This window comes from Anarrhichthys ocellatus, unplaced genomic scaffold (assembly GCF_004355925.1).
Source record: "Anarrhichthys ocellatus isolate YVR2014 unplaced genomic scaffold, GSC_Weel_1.0 scaffold44, whole genome shotgun sequence".
NCBI lineage: Eukaryota > Metazoa > Chordata > Actinopteri > Perciformes > Anarhichadidae > Anarrhichthys > Anarrhichthys ocellatus.
The window spans coordinates 3,093,731-3,116,408 of NW_022280074.1; the positions used below are offsets into that span (position 1 = coordinate 3,093,731).

The following is a 22,678-nucleotide window of genomic DNA, read 5'->3' on the forward strand; positions in this document are numbered from 1 at the left end:
GGCCAGGTGACACTAAACAAAATCTTTCAACTGGATGCAATGCATAGCTTATGATCAGCAATATTTGTTTCTCCATAAATTACAAATGATATGCTCACTGATATAGAAAACATTTATTTGGGTCTGATTTAGACGCTAATTCTTCATTGTATTTCGTTCACTTGAAGACTACAACGAAAAGTGCGTCCATAGCAATTGAAAAAATACCTCGGACGTAAGATCCATTCGGATTTTCAGAACACTTCAACAGGGACACCGAATGCATCATCGTGTTTACCGACCGTCCATTGGTCCATCCTGTCCCGACTCCGGACCAATCACAGCGCACAGGGGTGGCAGCGTGCGCCCCACCTTGTTTCGATCACGTGACGTGAGTTTACGAAGATGGTGGAAGTTTATTCTTCCTTGAAGTGAAGCACCGACTGAAACCTAAACATACCGCAGACCCAGGGCGAGGAGTTCACTGCGGCGTTTCCAGTTTGGTTTCACAACCTTCTCTCGGACTCGGGTGAGTGATTACAAAAAGACTATATCTCTCACCGGTGGTATTTGGGTTGTTTTTCCATAGCCGTGAGACTTTGGGATTTCCAGCCAGCCATGATGATGACACGAGCTAGTAGGCTAGCAGTTAGCCAGGCTGGGATGGCAGCAGACTGTCACAACTGGTGACCAGCTGACATTCAACATGTACTCGGCAGCTCCCGTGAGCACACAGCCGCCGTGTACATAAACACACGGGTTGGCGTCAGTGCAGTGAGCTAACCTGGACACACTGTTCCTCACTGTGCGGCTAACTGAGTTAGCGTTAGCTCCTTATCCGTTCCTAGTTGGATTATGTTAACGTTATGTAATGTGAACTAACATTCGATAGTTTAGCGTACCGAAAAGGAAGTTTAGAGGGTTAACGTCAATGATTACAAATAGTCAATTGTCGTCGATGTCTAGTAAACACACTGGCTACTCGTTCAGTCTGAATTAAATGTATTGGAGTTGTTTCTCGCTGAGCTACGTGTTGTAATACGGAGAGAAGAGCACGCCTAACTCTATTAAATATCCGGTAGTTTGCTGGTGTCGCGCTCTACGGTAACATTAACGTTACGTACTGTCAAAGCACACAAAACGAGTCTTGGAAAGAAACCACAGCAGCCATTACTCAATATAGTCTATTATATACATACGGCTGCGAAGCACTAACACAAACTACATATAAGTGATGAAACTCATCTTCGCGCGAGCTGAGGGAACCAGCTGTCAGAAATCTTTTGTTGATACAAGCACAATGGTTGAATTTACAGCGAAACGGAAACGGTTGTGTTTGTTTGTGTACTCGTCTGCAGCTGGTTTAGTCATCTAGTGGCTGAATAAGTGACTGCTGGTTGGTTGTTTTTACTATTAATAATCCATGAAAACATATCCAACATCTCGTGTCCTGCTTCTTTTTCTTTTCTTTTTTTTCATCTGAGACCTAATTTGTGTTTAGTTAAGTTTTTAGTAATTCATGACATAAAATGCCTGTTGTTGTGGTGTACTTTAGGTCAATCCATGAATTTCCTTAATTGAAAACGTGTTATTGCACTCATGTATGGATGGGGAATATTATCACACGGGACTCTGCTGTTTCCTTGAAGGATCATAATACAATAACCTGTTTGTCCCTTGTGATAAAGTCGGTCATCGCGAAGGTTTGTTTTGGGGATATGCACCATTGTTCAGGTGATATTGTTCAAAGTGCGCCGTTCAAGTGCAAAACATCCTCTTGGAGACGACACTCGGAGCTCCTCAGCCAAGGAAACGGTGTCATTTGAGCTCAAATTCAATGTCAAATCCCCACAGAATCACTGAACACAGTTTACTGGCCTGTGGATGACGTTATTTAGCTGGTTAAAATAAAATCCAAGTCAAGGGAGGCCATTGTAGAGCTTAATATTCAGCGAATACCCTTGTCTTCAAAACGCAGTCGGCTGGCTCGCGGGGCTGCAAAGTCAGCATTTGCAATGAATTATTGACGGAGCCTAAAGCAGTAGCCAGAGGGAAAGTTTACCCAGGAGCTCCTCACTTTCTTCTGCTCTGCCATGTGTATACTGGATTGATTGAGGAACAGGCATCATTCAATGACACACTGATCAGGTCCGAGGAAGGATCACAGGACCTGATTCCTGTTAAGGCTCAAAGGCTTTTCTCTAAAGCCACCAGTTTAAAAGAATGTTCCTAAAATGTTAATAGCATGCAGAACAGCAGAGAGGTGTAACCTTTGTGCATTCCGTCGTTTAATCAGGTGTTTTTTGGCTCTCGGGTACAGAGCAGGCTGTGTTTTGGAGTCACTCTCAAGTTGAAAATGCAGTGCTGGCTGGTTCATACAGGCAGTATTTCCCCGTCTGCAGGCCTGACCTTTGTCACCTTTTATTACCGCCTATAATGATGCTACGTCTTCTGTGTTCACATGAAAGGTAACTCTTAACAGGCTTGTTTCACTTCATGCGAGTCGTTATATATTTTCAGTGCATAGTCAGTCTGTTCTTCTTGGTATATTGAATGCAAATGTCAGCAGTTGATGTAAATACTGTTTTAGTGTTGGGGATAGATTCCAGGTAGACGATTTATAAATGTAGCCTCTCCTATCTGTTAAGTTTGATGCTCCAGATGAGAGGGCGTTATTACATTACATTTATTTGGCGGACACTTTTGCGACCTACAGCGTTTGGCCTCCAAAGGAAAAGGAGCTTGATATCCTAAAAAAATACAGTATTAGTAGTATTTAGTTAGATACAAACATGTTGTGATTTTTGGAAATGATAACGTCCAACTTTGTTCAATACATTTTGACTTATTGAGTTTACAACGCTGTGGAATCATCGGAAGTGTTTGGATCACACAAGTCAGAATAAATCCTACGCAGCTACCACTGGGATCTACTTCTACAAGTATTCTACATGTTAATAATCTAGTGCAGCCTGATCTTTCTATGCAACTGTGCAGCAACATCTCGTTTAGACAGAATGAATAGAGATGGAGACAAAAAAAAACAGCATTCGAATGTTAATTTAGAATTCAAAACGTTATGAATGAAGCTTCAAAATTATTCGGTGTAGCCCTTTCAGTTCTCGTCTCTCATATTGCCGGCTAACTGTACTCGATTGAAATGATCTCATCTGTATGCTGCACATCTGCAGCAGTGTGAAGGTGATTAGTCACCAGCCTAACGACGTGTTGTCTGCGCTGCAGGCCTTCACCCCAGCCCTATGTCATGGCAAGTGGAGTCACCAAGACGGGCACTTCCAACGGTTACCCTATGAAGGCACAGCTACAAATCATCGGTAAGTCTTCGCCAAAATGAACACAGCTTCCTCCGTTTCTCCGTTTCTATGTACTTGTGTTTTTTTTCTCGTTTTACATTCAACATGAGGCCATTTCATTTAAAAGATGATAATATTAGGTATTTCTTTTAAGATAAAACTGTGAAAAGCACACGTGTAAATCGTACAAATGATGATGGCTGAATTATATTTACCAGCTTCAATTTGAGTGTCGTGCTTATTGTGCGTGCTGGCTCACTTTCACACTATCAAGGCTTACTGGGGCCGAATAGGACGGAGCCGTCGTTAACGTTATGTAGTAACCCCTGTGCTTTTTCTACCATAACAAATATTACTCGACAGCGGGTGTAAAATCATTAATCAGGACATTTATTCTTGCAAGAAGGAACAGAGTTGAAACACATACAAAGGCTTTGAAGCAGAATGATTTAGTCAAGGTCTGGACCTCGTTTGAATCCGTCCTTTTGATAATTTGTTCTGTCAACGTTTTCCCGCTCCCTGTTCCAGTGCTATCGGCAAAACTCAAAGAGAACAGGAAGAACTGGTTCGGTCCCAGTCCTTACGTGGAGGTGACGGTCGACGGCCAGTCCAAGAAAACGGAGAAGTGCAACAACACCCACAGCCCCAAATGGAAGCAGCCGCTCACTGTGTGAGTCAATCTCTTGCCGGCCCCGTTTGACGCAATCTCGTTTATGATAATCACAATTTTTATTATTCTGTTGCGACTCATCAAAAGAGGTTTTACTCCAGCCAGACCCGTGTCAAATAGTGTTAAAAAATATGCAGATGCATGCTGGGATATGCCACATAGGGACACACCGAGGGAATTCTAATGTTTGATTATTCACAGAAAACATCCTGGAGGCAATTCAGTCAGCTTTGATAGACATCTTACCCTCATTATAATTAACCCTGGTGTGTTTCATGTCACCAGTCTGGTATTCCAGGCAGCTCAAAGCGACCCTGACTGTTATAAACAAATGCTTCATTTCTTTTGTTTAAGTCCTGATATTGCACTTTTTAAATTACAAAACTACTGTCCTTTATGAGACTAGCCCTTATTGACACAGTACAAGAGGTGTTGAAGTTTGTTTTAAGGAAATGTAGTGGTGGTTTTTATCAGTTACAACAACTTTAACCTGCTCATCAAGAATGCTGTCACGCTTCACATTTTCTTAGAAGCTCGTGAAGGAAACCTAGAGCAGCGCTTAGTGATCGCTGTGCAGCTCAAATCTACAAACACTTCTGTTGCTGGTCCTGGTGTATTATCTGCTCATTGAGTTAAACGATTAGCGGAACCAGTGTATTTATTTGGGTGGTTGGCTTTGAGGAAGAGAAGAAATACTGCTGACTGTAGCATTTGGCGTAGCGAATCATAATTTCCTAAGAAAACTGTCCGGACCTTGTGGAAGTTCTCCAAAGCATACCAAAATATTTATTCTTGCGTAAGATTGCTGGTGTAACATATGACCCTAATCAAGAGGTTTTGCCTGCAGCACTTCTGTTTTTTTCGAAAGAGTCACCAGGACTTGGATTTCGGAAAGGATTTTCTCTCTAGTGTTACTCTGCGAGTTCAGGATAATGGTGCACGTGTGTGTGCAGTTTTTAAGATCTATAAAGATATGCTATCTCCAACCAGCGGTTGGCACTTACTAGGAATATGTCACACAGTGGTGAGGGAGCGTGTTTCTAAACGTAAACTGTACATTTAGCACACCGTGTGACTCCCTGCAGTCCAGCATATTCTCTCACACACGCACACACACATGCGTCCTCTTCCTTTTAGCTCGTCAAGGATCTTCTGCTGAGTGACCTTCTTAATATAGAGTTCTACAGTTTGTCTTGCACCCATGGGGGGGTCTAGTTATTATGTAACAAGTGTTTACTATGGGATGTAATCGGGTGTGTGTGTGTGTGTGTTTTTTGTCCCCCTGCGGTTGCTAGCTGAACAACTGTCATAGTGATGGTCATGGACACTGGTTGTCCCTGAATAGCCTCTGAACGTCATTGTCTGTGGGTTGCTTGCACATCCAGATAAAGGCCGTTGCTGCTCACACAGCCACAGTGGCTGATGGATAGCCAACACAGTGGTGTGTCACCTGCCGAAAGGACTAATGCATCTGAAAAACCTGCTGAAGTTAAAGTTAACTTTGAATCCTTTTTGCTACGAGTATCACCGCTTAGTTTCACAACATAATTGAAAGGAAATGCTCGTAAAATTGGACGCACACATCGGGTGGTCGGAGCCGTGACACGAATTCTGCCGCCGTTCACATTTTGAAACATCGATGAAATGGTGGCGAAGTTGAGGGCCCTCTGAAATCAGATCCTCCGTGGACGTCTGTCATCCCAAAGTATCAATGCCTCGTTTGTTTCAACAGGATTGTGACTCCATTCAGCAAACTGGTGTTTCGCGTGTGGAGCCACCAGACCCTGAAGTCCGACGTGTTGCTGGGTATGGCCACGCTGGACGTCAGTGACACGCTCAAGTCCAATGACATGAAAAGTGGGTGTATGACACATTCTCTCACACACACACACACTACACTCTACTTATTTCTCTTCCTGGCCTTTCATTGTTATGTTTAGAGATGTGCAATGAGGCATACAGTGGTCTGAGTTTTCACGGATGACATTCATTCAAAAACTATTTCAACTATTCTTTTAAGAGTCTGTGTCATCTGTATACAAGCATTGTTTTAGAAATACATTTTCATCCAAATTTGCTGACTTGTTGTCTTTTTCCAAATCCTCCTGGATGAGCGTGGCCCAGTTTCAACTAGCAGCGTGTGCAGCTGTTTAGACCAACCAAACCTGTACCGGCTCTTCCCCACCTAAACTAAGATCAATGGCACAGGGCATAGCGAGACTACAAGCAGCCACTGTTAGAGCTCAGGGGGAGGGGCATTGTGAGGATGACACCATAAAACAGAAACGCTAGATCAGTATTCAGAGCTGGAGTGCCATGTCATGCCATTTTTGTGAAAAAAAAAAAAAAAAATGGCATGACATCTTGGGTGCTATATCTTGGTTTGTGTCATAGTGTGTTGTGTTGTTTCCTTTGTTTTTCGGGTGAATGAAGCTGTTGCTCGTTCAGTGGTTCTCTCTATTTCTGCCACTTACCCGGTTCTTCTTTTTTAGTCATTTCAAACGGCTGTTTGAAATGACTATTCCAGAAATGTAAAATACATCACTTTGTGCACACCAGACGTTTTGGGGGAGACCTATCTGGTATGCGTCTGTTGTGGTAAGCGTTGATGACAAAGAAGAAGAAACTAATACGTTTTTATTGTAATGGAAAAGCGTGAGGCCTCTTTTTTTTTTTTTTTTTTTCAAGATACAGAACTTATTTCAACGCATTTACAGATGTGGTATCTGACTTTTTCAGAGCAAAAAAAAAGCAGTCAACAAGGAACTCCCCTTAACATTCCTGAGAGATGCTGCTGTTTTTGTCTCATCCCGTTTTTGTCCTGGTCCATTTTTTTTTTTTTTTTAAACTTTGGTTTTGTTTCTCGTAAAGAATCCATTCAGTCCCCTGCCTGATCATCTGTTATGCATGGACGCTGTCCAGCAGCGCTAATGACGGAGAACTCTGGATACAAATCCCATGCCAAACAGCTGATTGGTGTTCCATGACAATACACACCGATCACCACATCTGTAATCAAACATTACTTGTAGATGTGAACATGAGCCCTCGATGACACAAGCAAGAACAACATTCAGCATTCAACATAATGTTAACAGTTATTATTTGTAAACTGCCTACGCGAATGGCTGGTTTGACTTTGACGAAGTTCGGAGAGAGAATGCAGCTCGGCAGCGATCGAACGATACATTTCCAGTTGACCGTCTTCTGTTGTCGTCGTCTCAATGCAGTCTCTGAGGTGGTGCAGAGCTTGCAGCTGTGTGCAGACCGAGACCAGTCGGATGTGGTGGGAGACCTGTCCGTCTGCCTGGACGGCATGACCGTCGACTCGGAGGCGTTCGCTGCGGCCGAGGCCGACCATCACAGTGAGTCACGGGACAGTTCACATCAAAAGCCTGTTTAAGATGTGTTTTTTAATGTTAAGGTTTATTTGGCTTGTTGAGCTAAAAAAAAAAAAGCAAACTGTACAGATTCATGAATGTTTTTCCTCCGTTCAATGTTTTACTTTGTTTGTCTGTTTTTTGTTATGTGTGAACAGCTGCTTTCTGCTTTATTTATGTCCTGTGTTTTCGCGTCAGGTACATCGAATGGGAATTCGCAACTCAACGGGGATGATGCCGTAAGGTACAGCAGCCGTTTCCATCTTCAGTCCGGTTTCACTAGTGTCACATTTCTGGTGTCTGCTTTATTTATCCCCGTCGAACCTTCTTCTTCTTCTTCTTCACAGGGGGAGTCGAGACAGCTCCCCAGCGGTGGACGGCGTAGAGCACAGGTCTTCTCCCGGTGGCCGAAGGTCAGTGAGCAACTCGGGGTCTCCCTCGGTGTCATCGAGGCCCCTCCGACCACCCAGGCCCTCCAGACCTCCACCTCCAACCCCACGCAGACCCACCTCTTCGCCAGGTCAGACATTTACTGAAGGAGGTTAAAAACGAAGGAGAAACATGTTTCTTTCATTACATCTACCGGTGTTTCTGCTCCCCTAGTCTGAGGACGTACGGTTTAACTCTCATGTCTGATTTTTTCCGCAGCGCCTTCCAGCAACGGATCTGCACCAGCTGACGGCAGCGATGGGCAGTCGGGTTCTGACACGCCGGTTCGAACGCCGGCCTCAGGACCCTCGACAGCCCCAGAATCAAGTCCGTCGGCAGGCTCCGACAGGAACTCAGCGCCGGCCTCCAGCTCTAGAACCACGGCAACCAAACGGCCGACCAGCAGCGCCGCCCCCGCTGTCACCCCTGCTGTCACCCCTGGTGCCCCCCCTGCTGTCCCCCCTGCTGTCACCCCTGGTGCCCCTCCTGCTGTCACCCCTGCTGTCACCCCTGGTGCCCCTCCTGCTGTCACCCCTGCTGTCACCCCAAGGGTCCCCGCCGTCAACGCCGGGCCGTTGCCCCCTGGGTTAGCTCTCTTTTTTGCAATCTTTCCTGAAGATTTTATTAGAGAATAATCAGAACAATATTTATTTATTTTTTGACCCAACTGTCACTTATGCAAGTTTAAGGCGTCATTATGTTGATAGAGTTAGCGGTATTAGCTCATCTCCCAATGTCTTGCTAAGCAATAGTGTTATAGTGCCCAATCCAAACAACTGATTATATGTTTTGCTGTGTTGTGTAATGAATTGAGACAAAGAAATGGAACAAAGAAGGGAGAGAAAGTTACAGAAACGCCAACTTCATCAACAGAAACTTCAAGAAGAAAAAAAATCAATCAAACCCTCAGCGGAGGATTAGTGTGTTGCAAAGAAAGTGGGTCATCCTTGAGCCCAAAGTAGTGTATCAAACTCTGGGATAACATTTACATCACCCCAGCAATAATACAGCAACGTGGCGAAGTTAAATCCTGAGGAACTGTTTGGATAAATAGAAGTGTGTGCACATTAAAGGCGGGGCAGATGGTATGTTTTTAGCATCATAGGGCAACAATTCCAAAATAACGCTTTTGTAAAATCAAGTGGTCTGAGAGAAAACTAGACTTCTGCACCTCCTCTTGGCTCGGGTTTCAGCCATTAGAAAATCTAGAATTTGGCCAATCACAGGTCATTTCAGAGAGAGGGTGTTCCTATTGACTGTTCTACAAATCAAGATGCGCGTGCACCTCCCTTTTAGATTGTGAAATTCTGATCCAACGGCAAAATATCCTGCAGGAAAACACTGCAAAGCAACCCCAAAAAAGGAAGGCAGACTTAACTAAAACGAGAGTCTGACAGTATCGACAAAGTGAAGTGTTTCAGAGATGGAGAGACAATGTTGCTACTAGTTAGGCCTTCTACTCGCAGCTGCAGCTACGGCAGTAGCTCGGGGGGCTAGTCATTTTCTCTCTATCGCTGTAACAGTTTAGCCTTCTGCAGAGCTCACTGCTGCGATTCGCGGTTAGCAGGAGGCTATTTTTCTCTCCATCTCTGAAACTCTTCGTTTGTAAAGAAAACAGCAAGGTCATTCTCAGAGAATTGTTGCAATATAACATCAGAATCACGATTAGAAATGATGTTTGAAGTGACTGACTCTTACTGTAGGAAGTGCGTGCCCTTGCTCATCTGGTGGGAGGGGCTTAGGACAGAGAGAGAAGAGCGGCAGGATTTTCAAATTGTTTGTTTTTATTTTTTGCCTTTTCCAGAAAACTGCCTACCCTGGGGTACCCACTTGAACTAAAATATGCTGATAGGTTATAACATTTTTACCAAATACTGCCAAAAATAAACGGCGTCCCTCTGCTTTAAGAACACGAGGATGTGCGAGTGCGAAGACATGAAAGTAAAGTAATCTTTATCTTCCACGAAAGGCAGGTTGTTGCACAGCCACTAGTGATACAATCATCACACCAATCGGCACACAAACGGTTCCCACAAATGACGTAATGGTACGACGGTGAGGATTGTGGGACTACTGGTTGGTTTGGTTTTAGATATCACATCAAACCTTCACTGAGATCTAAAAAAGAAAAACAACACACCATGTATGGGGGCAAGCACAAGCGACACATGTAATGGTGGAGAAATCCTTTCCAGCTTCTAGCGTATCATTATTAATCGGAAAGAGTGACTTGTGACCTTGTTGTCGGTCGAAAACCACACAGGTGTGTCTGAACATCATGTGGTTGTGACTAACTCACACGGCCATCATTGCTTTCTTTTTGCCTCCCTCTTTGTTGTTTTCATTCAGACTGTAATTCCTTGAATACCCACTTGAGCTCTTTCACTGTCGTCATTGTGACGGCATCGTGACCTCCACCAGCTATTTGTCTGCCTCTGTCGTCGGGTGACTCATGTTGTGAAAGCTGTTATGAATCCATATGTCACCTAAATGGCTGGCGCCGTGCACCATTACCCAATGTCCTCACTGTTATTGCCGTTGTTTCACCTAGATGGGAGCAGAGGGTGGATCACAACGGCAGGCTGTATTTTGTCGATCACGTGGAAAAGAGAACGTCGTGGGAGCGCCCTGAACCGCTGCCCCCTGGGTAAAAAAAGTCCTTCCCTTTTTGATCGGTCTTTTCTTAAACACAGATGGTTTTCATTTGAAGTTTATTGCATTCTATTTATAGAATCTATTTTGTAGGTTGTTGTGTTTTTTTTGTCCTCGAGTTCATGAGCCGCTTCTTTGACTTTACCTAACAGCTGGCTCAGGAACTGTTCTCTATCTGACTCGTGGTGAGACACCACAGGGTCTCACTGTTAGGAACTCGGTAACGAACACCCACAGAACACACCAGAGATTGGATTTTCTTCAGTTCACTTCAGGTTTATTTGCATCACAAAGTATACAAGGAAACCGAGCTGTCCGGAGTCAACTCATTTCACAAGAGCATTGTTCATTACTTTATACCTCCATTCTACCCTAAGTCTCCTCCCCCCCCCCCCCCCCCCCCCCCCCTTCGGCAATGTCCTCCTCTTCCTCTGAACTTTCACCTAGACAAGTTACACTGTGCACCTCGGACAAGTCATAACAGAGGGTTGTTTGATTAACCACAGTCTTCTTCCCCTGATTCCACCTCTGGCCACCCGTCACAGCGACCGGCTCTTTTCTTTTTCCCTCCGTTAGAAATCTTGCCCTACTTGTTTATCTGCGTCATCCCCCCTATATCTTCACCCGGGCTCCAAGGCCACTATACTAGACTCCCTGTCTCAGTGATGTGAATAACATATGACAATGATACAGGCCAATATCACAGTATGAATGTGAATATACATGGATACATTTTCGAATATATTTTTCTCCCACAAGTTCAAATGAGAGGCTCTCTCCATCTTAAAATACAGGGTTACTAGATACTGGTTATGTTATTTACATGCACTGTTGGTTACAGTAGCTGCTGTCCACTGCCCCATAATTTGCCACATACCACTTCATAACATGGCACTTTGAACTTTGACACTGTTGCTCATTTATCCGCTCCGCAGAGGATTGTGGGTCGGAATAGCCAGATAAAGCATGTCGGCCTGCAAACTGCAAAATGCGAGCGGATGCAATCGGGCATCCTGGTATTTTTGGCATACCACATTTGAAATTCTATGTATTGGGGCGTACTAAATCTTTTTCTGGCATAGTAAATAGTATGTGTATCTAACTGTGCTTTCCAATACACAAACTACCAGAAATATACTGGGACGTTCTATTACATAGGGTCGCATTTTGCAGTATAAAAGCTTCTCTGACTAGTCTGACCCACAATCCTTTGAGCAACAGATACATGAGTAAGAGGGTCAAAGTTCAATGTGCCATGTTATGAAGGACTATCTCCTAATTGCAGTGGCAGGCTGTGCATTTTATACCTTGGCCTTCTGTGCTGTCCTACTGAGCTACGGTTATTTGTTTATATTGGTGTAATTATACCATGTTTAATTCGTATTAAACCGTTCTCTACGAGGCTTATGAACCGAACAATACGTTTGAATAATACTAGTGCAATTGGAAAATGCAGAAGCTTAAATTGTGGGAAATATAATAATGTTGTCGGTGGACTGCGCTCACGTAACAGATAACGGGATGTGTGACCTTTTGAACCGGAACAATAACAAAAACCAGCCGGCGCCAGCCGGCGTTTGCGGGTTAGCATAGCATAGAGAAATAGGGGCTGAATCTTTATTATTCAATTATAAAATAGCTATAACTTTGTGATTCTGTTTAGGCCAGCAGAGAAGGCTTAGCTGGCCCTGACGGCCCACCACTGCCTAATTGAATGCAACATTATGTACTATGTAAGGGCAGCTGCTGTAGGTACTAAAACGTAAAAAGAAAAAGTATGCGAATCCCCCCCCCCCCCAAGGATACCCACAATGCATTTTGGTGAAAAACACTGAATGCAAACATAATGGTTTGTGTACATGAAAATGCTAGTGGGTACCTTTTTTAACTGCCTAAAAATCTATTTTCACACGCAGTTTTTCTCGATTGATGTTTACATGGGATTGAGGTACAAGCCCTGCAGACTGTGTTGATTTCAAAAGTCATACTCACTCTTAACTTCCTCCCACTGTCGTCCCTCATTTCATTTGTCCTCAGCTGGGAGCGCCGCGTCGACCAGATGGGTCGGGTCTACTTTGTCGATCACATGACGCGAACCACCACGTGGCAGCGCCCCACAATGGAGACGGTGCGTAACTACGAGCAGTGGCAGCACCAGCGCAGCCAGCTACAGGGAGCCATGCAGCAGTTCAACCAGAGGTTCATATTCGGGGTGAGACTTCCTCATGCGATACTGTGTGGCGGAATGGGCGTTCATAAACTGGAACATGGTGGATATTACTGCAAAACAGCCCTCTGGTTCTCCTGTGATGAAACGGCAATGTGTCACCTTCATAAGTTCATGGGGTTAAGTGTTAGAAAGCTTTGCATAATGCTGATGGTTCAATACATGTACTGGTTTCAATGCACACTGAAAGCCAGTTTGTGTTCACAGGCAGAACAAAGTTATGATTGAGTTAAAGTATTGTCATTGTCTGCAGCAACATGTATATGATATCTGTCTTTAAATCTGATGATTTGTTCCGATGACCAAAGTAACTCCATTCGTTTGTTTGTGCATCACATCACACAACACTGTAGTTGTCCGTTGGGTGCTTTTTGATCGACACAAATGATTCTGATTCTTTGCCGTGTAGCTACAAGACCCGGTGTCAGCCGCTCAGAATAAGGAGTTTGATCCTCTCGGGCCTCTGCCGCATGGATGGGGTAAGAGCTTTACTGCTTTCACAGGCTTCTGAGACCTCATTTAACCTGTGATGGTAAACATTAACCATTCCTCTAATAGTGTAGACTTTAACTGACTTTATGTGAATGTACTAATGTGTGTGTCAAAGTACTCCCCATTACTTTTCCTTTCAATAACTTAATCAAGGTGTTTGTTGAAGATTAGTAGTTTTCAACTGTGAGCTCCAATACCAACACAGTTGTAGCTGACTTCCTTTAAGACAAGTTGACCTACTTCACCAAAGTTCTGCAATTATGAAAACATCCTACACATCTCCATGTAAACCAGAGTGTGATTCATGTACAAGATGGTTAGACATAACACTTTTAATACTGTACTTTTAATGTGAAATTGCATGGCTTTGTGCTCAAGCTACGGTAAGCTACAAGTCAACAAAAAAACGCTCCATTGTTTGTCAACCAACAAGTCTGCAAAACTGCCGACTAATCTGACTGTTGCACAATTTAATTATCCTCAGCTGGGACCTTTCGACTGAAAGTGGACCTCGAGCTACCTCAGGGTTTGCTTGCTAGCTTGATTTTGTATGGAGGCTTGAGTACATTGATTAAGGCTACCACAGTTGACCTGGGGGAAATCATAATATCCATCCAAACCCCCAATGTCTTGCAAATTAATAAGTTAAAGAACTTTTAAAGGAAGTTTAAGGTTTTGGTGAAAAGTGTGTTTTTTGAGTGCATACGAGTTATATAATCAATTTGTTTCTGTGGCTTTTCAGAGAAGAGAACGGACTCGAATGGCAGAGTTTATTTTGTACATCACCAAACGCGAGCAACACAGTGGGAGGACCCACGAACAGAGGGGTCAGTTTACATCTTCCACCGTTGTCCTTTCGGATACTTTCATATGACGTAGCTTTGTTCGCTGTATCATTTGAGGTTCTCCTGAAACAAGTCGTCACTAAATGTTGATCTTATCTCATTATTTTTTTTCTTCAGTTCGCTGAATGACAAGCCTCTCCCAGAGGGCTGGGAGATGAGGTTCACCGTAGACGGTATTCCCTACTTTGTAGACCACAACAGGAGAACGACCACCTACATCGACCCTCGCACTGGAAAGTCCTCACTGTACGTCCTCCACCGTTTTGTTTTCTACTTCCTCAAAAAGCTTGAGACTTGAGAATCACATAACAGTATTACTTTGTTGCCTAGAGAGGCATCAAGTAATCTGTGATCATGGACCAAAAGGCCTCTTGACCCAATTAGATAGAGCTACAACCAATAGAAGTGCAGCAAACGCATCAAGAACAGCTTTAAGAGCAGTCGATTGTTCTTCCTTTAGAAAACATATACCGTCCGGTTCGTTCAATACTGGCGAAACAGCAGCTTCAACAGTTCCTCATCACCTGCAGCCATCTTGGTTGTGATTGGCCTGTCGGATCTCAAGTTGCTGGAATTCTGTCCAAAATCGGAGGGGAAACCATCTGTCGAGGCAAATAAAATATGAGCTTGCAGATTCGTCTGGTTCCTACACAACTAGATTACGGCCTTTAGGCATCAAACCTGCGTAACACAGGACTCCTCATCGCGCCATAATGTTTGTACAACCGAATGTTTCCAGATATTCTGAAAGGAATGTCAGGAAATCACTAAGAGGTTGAAATCAATAAAGAAAGTTCAGAGGTGTGGCTAGATAACTGGGATAGATTATGGATGGAATTTTCACTTTTGGGTGATTTAAAAAAAAAAAAAAAACAACAGTCTAGCATGGAAACTAGTAGCTCCTTTTTAACTATTATATATTGGATACATTTTGCCAGAGGTGTCCGTCAACAACACTCTGCCTGTAGTCTTTCCAGCACTTCTGCATGCCAGAAATAATTGACTGATGTGTGCTTCAGTCAGAGAAAACCAACGTGTTGATGCCTAATATGAAACTTGGTGTTAAGACAAAAATATTTACTTGATGCTAATTAGGATGTCATTTTTTCAACCTAAAGTATATCCCTTGTATTTGACACATTAGTGAACATACAGCAACAGGTAACTCTATTCTACGTGGTAGTTCTGTTTACTCAGGTCTCTAAATGAGTCACTGTCGCTGAACTCTCTATTTTTAGAACTTGTGACTGATGGGTCACCTGTCTGTCATTCTCACGGATGTAAAACCTCCGTTGAGCATAACTCGAGAGTAGTTACTTTGCTTTGGTTCCAGCAGTGGAAAAAACAGTTTGGTGAATGGGAATACGAATGTGACGATATAAACTGAGCTTAAAAGAGACTTATTATGCTCTTTTTTTTTAGGCTCATACTTGTATTATGGGTTTCTACTGGAACATGCTTACATGCTTTAATGTTCAAAAGTCACTTTATTTTTCTCATACTGTGTGCCTGAATACATTTGTTTTCACCTTCTGTCTGAAAGGCTCCGTTTAAGTCTCTTTAACAGGCATGCACGCTTGTCACCTTTTTGCAAAATTCACTGCGTTGAATCCAAAATTAGTCTCCTAGGTAATTTGTGCAGATCCGATAAGTAGTAAGGAGTTTTTTGTCCAGTGTGGAGAGAAATAGGGCTTCTATTAGCATACTTTTTGAAGGTAAAATGTTTTAATTTATGTTTTTTCACATATATTTTTAGCCCTTTGCCGGGGATAAAAATCATGGGTTGAGCGTTAAACAAGTTAAGATCACAATTTATCATGCTTTAATGTATTAAAACACGTTACGTGTCCGTCTGTGCTTCTTTGCCTTCACAGTGAAAACGGACCTCAGATCACCTACGTTCGAGACTTCAAAGCCAAAGTACAGTACTTCAGATTCTGGTGCCAGGTAAGAGTTGGAACAGTTTGACAGGATTACTGGTTAATTGTAATTCAGTAAAGATCTCCTTGAGTGAATGTTTCTCTTCCAGCTTTATCAATCGGGAAAAGTACCACGAGCATCCGTAGCTCATTTACGCTTAGTTCATACTCGCCGTAGTGAAGAAGGCCAATTCGTTTTTTAAACGCTTTTAGAAAGAAGTCTTAATAATCTAAATTTCAGTAAATATTTCGCAGCCAAATCAAATAGTTTACAGGATATTGAACCTATGTTTCTTTATAATGCTTTTAATACTTTACTTTATTGCCTTTGTACAAGCCCTATAATGAAAAAAGTCATCTCATCTCATGAATATGAGTTCACAGGTATCCGTTCATGCTCGCAGCCTACGCCGTGGCACCAAGCACGAGTATAAACAAAGCTTTACTGCTTTATTTAGAAGGAGCTTTTTTAAGCTGTTGGATGTTACATTGAAGGTCACTTTGAGTCTTGACATTCATGCACACAATTGCCCAATCCAGTCCCATTCTGGTGCCTGTACACTGTGCAGTAACAGTATGTCACATGTCATGTCACAGCTGAAATCCAATGACTAAATGCCTCTGATACTTTCCCCTTTTCTCCAGCAACTGGCGATGCCTCAACACATCAAGATCACCGTAACCAGAAAAACCTTGTTTGAGGACTCCTTCACACAGGTACGCCGCCACACAGAGCTCACTGAGCACTGTTATTTACCTGCCCTACCTCGAGCTAAAGTGATGCTGCCTTGTTAAATATATGTAGCAGTGGTAAGATACTTTCAAATTGAGTTTTGTTATTAAATTGAGTTTTAGTATTGCGCTGCTGTGTTGAAGTTTCAATGAGAAACGCCAGAATGAAACAATACTTGTTCTGTCTTCTGTCACAGTTACTGAGACATTTGACCGCCTTGACTTAAGTGATGGAAAAAGTGTTATTTTGGTGGCAGTGATTGACTCGATGATGAGGTTTAAATGTTTTGAGTAAGTGACGGCTCGTTAGCATCAAATGCGTTGGTGATTGCGATCAGGTTTTTTTGAGAAGCGCAACCGAGTTTAGGAAAATGTGCTTAAGCGATGAAACCAAACTATCTGGCCAACGACCAAATACATTGTCTGTATTTTAGATAATGAGCTTCAACGCTCAAGATCTGCGGAGGAGGCTATGGATCATCTTCCCAGGAGAAGAAGGCCTCGACTACGGAGGAGTTGCCAGGTAAGTTTAAAAACAAAAAGCTTTTGTTTATTGTAGTTGCGTGGGTCCTCATCAATAATAATTTGGATATTTTGTAACTTATTGTGCAACGTGTCTTGCCAGTGATTTTTTTTTTTTGAGTTTTGCAACTAAATTAACTGGCGCTATTTCTCTTTACCAAAACCTCTACAGGAAACGTCTCCTTACTTTTTTGAGAGGGTTGTTTCCTGCATGTTGTAACACGGTTTCTCTGAAATGTGTTCCTGCTTTTTCTGTAAATCTGCACTAAAGGGAACTCCCCCTACTGTTTAGTATGTTGCAGGCTATCAGCTGTTAGCTATGTGGTACTTTCCTCATGTCTGTGGTGTCCTGTCTTACAGGGAATGGTTCTTCCTGTTGTCCCATGAAGTTTTGAACCCCATGTACTGCCTGTTTGAATATGCCGGGAAAGATAACTACTGTCTCCAGATCAACCCTGCCTCCTACATCAACCCTGACCACCTTAAGTATTTCAAGTTCATAGGACGCTTCATCGCCATGGTTAGTCGTTTATTTATGTCACATAGTATGGCAAGAAAGATCATCTTAAGAGTAGGTTGCGGGTTTTGGGCTTTACAGAGTACAACAAGTAAGCGCTGTGTGTTTCTGTCCCCTCAGGCTCTTTTCCACGGCAAGTTCATCGACACTGGTTTCTCACTGCCATTTTACAAGCGCATGCTGAACAAGCCGTTGGCCCTCAAAGACCTGGAGTCAATAGACCCGGAGTTCTACAACTCCCTCATGTGGATCAAGTGAGTACAGAGAGCCATGTGGACAAGCAGTGTTTTGTGGCAAGTTCAACAAGATAGAGCTTTCTTATTCTGCGGTTAAGTAACTGGTGGTATTAGATAGTACATGTGTTCACGATGTTGTGTACCTCTCTGTGAGTTAACTTGGGTATCTGACACGCCAGTCTAGTTTTTAATCTTGTGTGTGTTGTGTTTGTGGATGATGTAATTTCTTGATGTCTCACTGTGGCGTAGTTGGTCCCAAAATGCATGGTTCATCCAGGTCAAGTTTTGAGCCTTTTGAGTCAAGTCTGCAATATCGTTCAGACTCGACAACCAAGTCTGGAATTTCAGATGAAGATGGAAACACGCCTGAAATAAAGCCCATAGTTTAGGAACGGTAGAAATGTGCTTGTTTTATTGTAGATATGCACTTTTTATTGATGCAGCATAATTTTATGATGCATAGCAAATTATTTTGCCACTGAGCCCCGAGGGGTCTCACTTTAAGAATCACTGCGTTAGAGTATTAGAGATTTAGCTTTGCGCGCAGACACATTTGTATCCATGAGTCATTGTCAGTGAGTCCAATCTGAACTCAACAAAAATGAGTTGCAAATGTGGTTAAAGTCTTATTTTAGACCAGAGCTCCAGTCACTGTTATAGCAGATCTCGTTACAGCATCGAGGTCCTCAGAGATCGGTGCTACAACTCTTCAAAGTCTTGCAACTTGTTTTAATTTTGACTGACATGCTGCAAGTCTCTCAGGTCTGTCAAACACCCAGTTTGTAGCATGGGGATGTTGTATGAATTGATAATGTACGTTGTTGTAGCAGTCGTGCTGTAATTGTCCGTGCTGCTCTTTAGGGACAACAACATCGAGGAGTGTGGTCTGGAGATGTTCTTCTCCGTTGACAAAGAGATCCTGGGAGAAATCTCCACCCATGAGCTGAAAGCAGGAGGAGGAGACCTCCAGGTCACCGAGGAGAACAAGGAGGAGTACATCAGGTGGATTGTTGATATGATTCTGTCATTTTAATTCAGCACACAATAATGTCAGGTTGTTTTTACTCTGTGAAACCTCAGGCTATAATGTAGCACGTAGTGTTACTGTATTTGTAACGTTTTGTGTTTGATGAGGTGGAGTGTAACATGTGACTATTTGCCTCCGTCTCCCCCTGCAGGCTGGTAGCAGAGTGGAGGATGTCCAGAGGAGTGGAGGAGCAGACGCAGGCTTTCTTTGAAGGCTTCAACGAGGTCCTCCCTCAGCAGTACCTGCAGTACTTTGATGCCAAAGAGCTCGAGGTATGGATTATCATTTATGGGATGCATGATGAGTTATGGGAAAGAGACCTCTGCACATACTGTGCTGTACATTTAGTTTGTGTTGTAGAAAGATCTGATCAAATATATAAAAAATTAACTTAATCTTTTGATGTTAACAACTTGTGTCCCGTTACAGGTGATGCTGTGCGGTATGCAGGAGATCGACCTTGCAGACTGGCAAAGAAACACCATCTACAGACACTATGCTCGAAGCAGCAAACAGATCTTGTGGTTCTGGCAGGTCGGTGTGCATCTGAAGCCGTCACCTTTTAAACATTTACTTTAACGTACAGAGACATTAAGGTCATTATATATATATATATATAAAACTAGAAATAAATCAGAAAATAAATATCAAAAAAGAAAACAATCCCTTAACCTATCTTTCCCTCCTCATAGTCCTTTTATTGATGACGCTGTTGAATGACGGCACTTTGTTCTGCAGTTTATAAAGGAGATGGACAATGAGAAGAGGATGAGGCTGCTGCAGTTTGTCACCGGTACCTGTCGCCTGCCTGTAGGAGGCTTCACCGACCTTATGGGTAATAACTGCATCAATTTATAACAATTTATATGCATCGAGACCAGAGTGTGGATAATGCATCAAGGAATATACAGCCAGGTGTTCGGTTATGCCTTTTTGTAAACCTATTCTTCATTTGTGTCTTGTGTTTATTCAGTACTTACAGTGTATTACCTTGTTTTACTATTTATTTTCTTCTTTTCAAGTGAAGTTTCTCACTGAGGTTGTAAAGCAGTGGGAACAGATTGGTTTTGTCCCAGGTTCTTGTCGCTGTCTAGCGATGGTGCGTTGAACTGTCGATGATTGGTTACTCTTGCTCCGACTGACCTGTGCTCCACTTTACAGGAAGCAACGGTCCCCAGAAGTTCTGTATTGAGAAGGTGGGAAAAGAAAACTGGCTCCCCAGAAGTCACACGTGGTGAGTTCATGCAAACTCTACCACAACATACACCACACTCCTAAAGTCGACATTGCTACTCGACTAAGCTTTGGTCCGACCAAGCCTGTTTGTAGCAGTTCATTGTAGGAAGCCGAAGTGATTCCTGCTGTAGTTTGGTTTGTCTACTTTGACATAATCCCAACAAGAAAAGACCTCAAGCCACAAGGGTTTATGGGTATAAGGAGAATGTAGTTCTTTATGGGCCAATCATATGATTTCCATTCAGCTCTTTCTTAAAGAGGGTTGTGCTTTGATTGACCGCCAGAGGAGAATGAGTCCAATGCCAAGCTGAACAAATGAATTTCAACCTTCCCAGCTTCAACAGACTGGACTTGCCACCCTACAAGAGCTACGAGCAAATGAAGGAGAAGCTGATGTTTGCCATCGAGGAGACGGAAGGCTTTGGACAGGAGTGAGGGAAACCAGGAGAGGTTCGAATAGCGGGTGAAGGAGCGCGAAGGAATAAAAAGACCACCAGTGTTCAACCGGAAGGGTCACGGGTTCTAACAGTAGTGTCTCGTCAAAGTGTCTTTGACTTCCTGATTTCTTCTTTTTAAGTTTCTCTGCATTAAAGTAACTGGTAAATGTAAGGCATGATTGAGAGGGTGCGCTTTTTCAAAAAACTGGGTTTATTTTTACCAAAAAAAAGCAAACTTTGTTGCTCGAAGATTGTTTTTTTTCATCCACTTTTTTTTTTAAGCATCATCCACATCATTGTCTTTCTCCATCCTATCCTCGAATCTCGCCCATTTTCATCTGCTTCTCTACTCATGTCTAAGGTGGATCTTGTTTTATGTATGTGACAATAGTAAATGATAGCTACGCCGTAATGAATTTACAGCGTGCCCCCCAAATTAATGCTTAAATAACAGACAATCTTGGTGCTGCAAAGAGATTTGGGCAACATGCCCGATATATACGTAACGAGAAAAGCCCTTTCATTAGTATTGTAGCCTCCATTAATTCTAGCGGTGGGAAATGTGGAGGACTTCAACAGAACTTAAACTGACCCTAGTTTTATAGGGACAGTTTGTAAACTGTGATGGGGAATGGGAGTGTTCTGGAAGTAAAGTTATTCCTCTTTATATAAGCTTCAAACACACTTTCATAGGGTGGTCAAATCCAATGGGGTTGAAGTACGTATTTTAAGATGACTTCAGTGTATGGAGTACTTGACAAGTGAAAAACACCAAAATGCAAGTCAAACCAAAAAAAATAGTTGTTTGGGTAATATCTTTAATGACATTTTGAATGCATACCTTGCAGAAGTCTAAAATATAGTGCAAGTAGCTCCTCATACACATCTAGCATTTGAAGGAAGGTGTTAGTTATAACCTCATTTTAACTCTTGTTGCCCCTGTCAACACAATACATTAAGAAAAATAAAGAAATATAGAAATTACTGGAAAAAAAAGATGCAGGTGTTAACCCCCCCCCCTTTTTATTTTATACACTTAAAGGAGCAGTGTTTAGGATTTAGCAACATCTAGTGGTGAGGTAGCAGATTGCAACCAACTGTGAAAACCCCTCCACTCACCCCTCCCTTGTCAAGCATGTCGGAAAACTACGGTGGCCTTCAGGTACCGTAAAACACGTAAGGCCCTCTCTAGAGCCAGTGGTTTATCCCTTCCGGGCTACTGTAGAAACGTGTCGGTGTAAAATGGTGGACTCCGTGAGGGGACCCGCTACCTATAGAGTGGTTCAGGGATGATGTATTTTTCTAGGCCAACCAGGAAGTCAGCATTGCCCTGGTTCCCTCAACAAAAAGCCAGGATATTTCCATTGGATTTTGGATTACTGCTGCTGAAAACAAGCTCTGTGGCAACAAATTTGTAATACTTATAAGTTTTGTTCTACAAGACAGTCTTCACAAACAGTTTTATGATTTCTGAAGCGTCGATGCAATCGGCAAAAGTAAAAACGCTAATGTTGGGCTATAAACGCAGGAGTCTCATTTAGCCACTTGTTTGCAACTGCCTTTTTTAGACAAGTTAAAGCTTACAAATTCATGAGAGAGGTGTTAGAATATCTTAAGCTTTTGTTTACAACAGACTTTATTTCAGGTAACTAACCAAAAGCCCATTTAAAAAAAAAAACCAGAGGGAACCAAAAGTGCTAACACATTTCCTGGTTGTAGGACTCATTGCTGCACCACTCTTTGTAGATATAAGGGGCTCATTCTAAGCTAAGAATTATAGTCCATTATGAATTTTCCATTTCTACCAATAGATCCCCCTAAATCCTTACTGGACCTTTTTAAAAGGAAGATGTTCCTTTTAGTATTTTCTCCTCATAACAGTCAAATTTCCGCTGATGTCATGCTCATTTTAAAGTATCCTTTTAAATTAGATAATTACACACTGAAAGACAGGTGTGGTTACTGAGGAACATGCAGGAGTTGTTGACCTGACAAAGCACAGCACTTTAAAAAGATATCCCTCCACTCTCTCTTCTTCAGCTTGTGGGGTATCCAGTCCTGGTT

At 42.7% G+C, this 22,678-nt stretch overlaps 1 protein-coding gene across 1 annotated transcript; it reads left to right on the plus strand.

The window, feature by feature from the left end:
* Positions 1-370: 370 nt before the first annotated feature.
* Positions 371-20,764, plus strand: itchb (itchy E3 ubiquitin protein ligase b). Its single transcript, XM_031868791.1, has 24 exons — positions 371-508; positions 3,223-3,314; positions 3,822-3,963; positions 5,696-5,820; positions 7,194-7,328; positions 7,542-7,587; positions 7,691-7,863; positions 7,992-8,358; positions 10,324-10,419; positions 12,462-12,636; positions 13,061-13,130; positions 13,886-13,970; positions 14,106-14,234; positions 15,863-15,935; positions 16,553-16,624; positions 17,074-17,162; positions 17,522-17,681; positions 17,799-17,932; positions 18,776-18,916; positions 19,093-19,213; positions 19,371-19,475; positions 19,680-19,776; positions 20,103-20,175; positions 20,513-20,764. The coding sequence occupies exons 2-24, from the start codon at positions 3,245-3,247 to the stop codon at positions 20,610-20,612; spliced, it is 2,778 nt and encodes a 925-aa protein (XP_031724651.1). The 5' UTR covers positions 371-508; positions 3,223-3,244; the 3' UTR covers positions 20,613-20,764.
* The last annotated feature ends 1,914 nt before the right edge of the window (positions 20,765-22,678 follow it).

Excerpts from the sequence above, each read along its gene's own strand:
- itchb (XM_031868791.1), top strand. The coding sequence starts at position 3,245 with ATGGCAAGTGGAGTCACCAAGACGGGCACTTCCAACGGTTACCCTATG. Across the intron at positions 3,315-3,821 it reads GGCACAGCTACAAATCATCG|TGCTATCGGCAAAACTCAAA; the intron begins GTAAGTCTTCGC and ends TCCCTGTTCCAG. Across the intron at positions 7,588-7,690 it reads AACGGGGATGATGCCGTAAG|GGGGAGTCGAGACAGCTCCC; the intron begins GTACAGCAGCCG and ends TCTTCTTCACAG.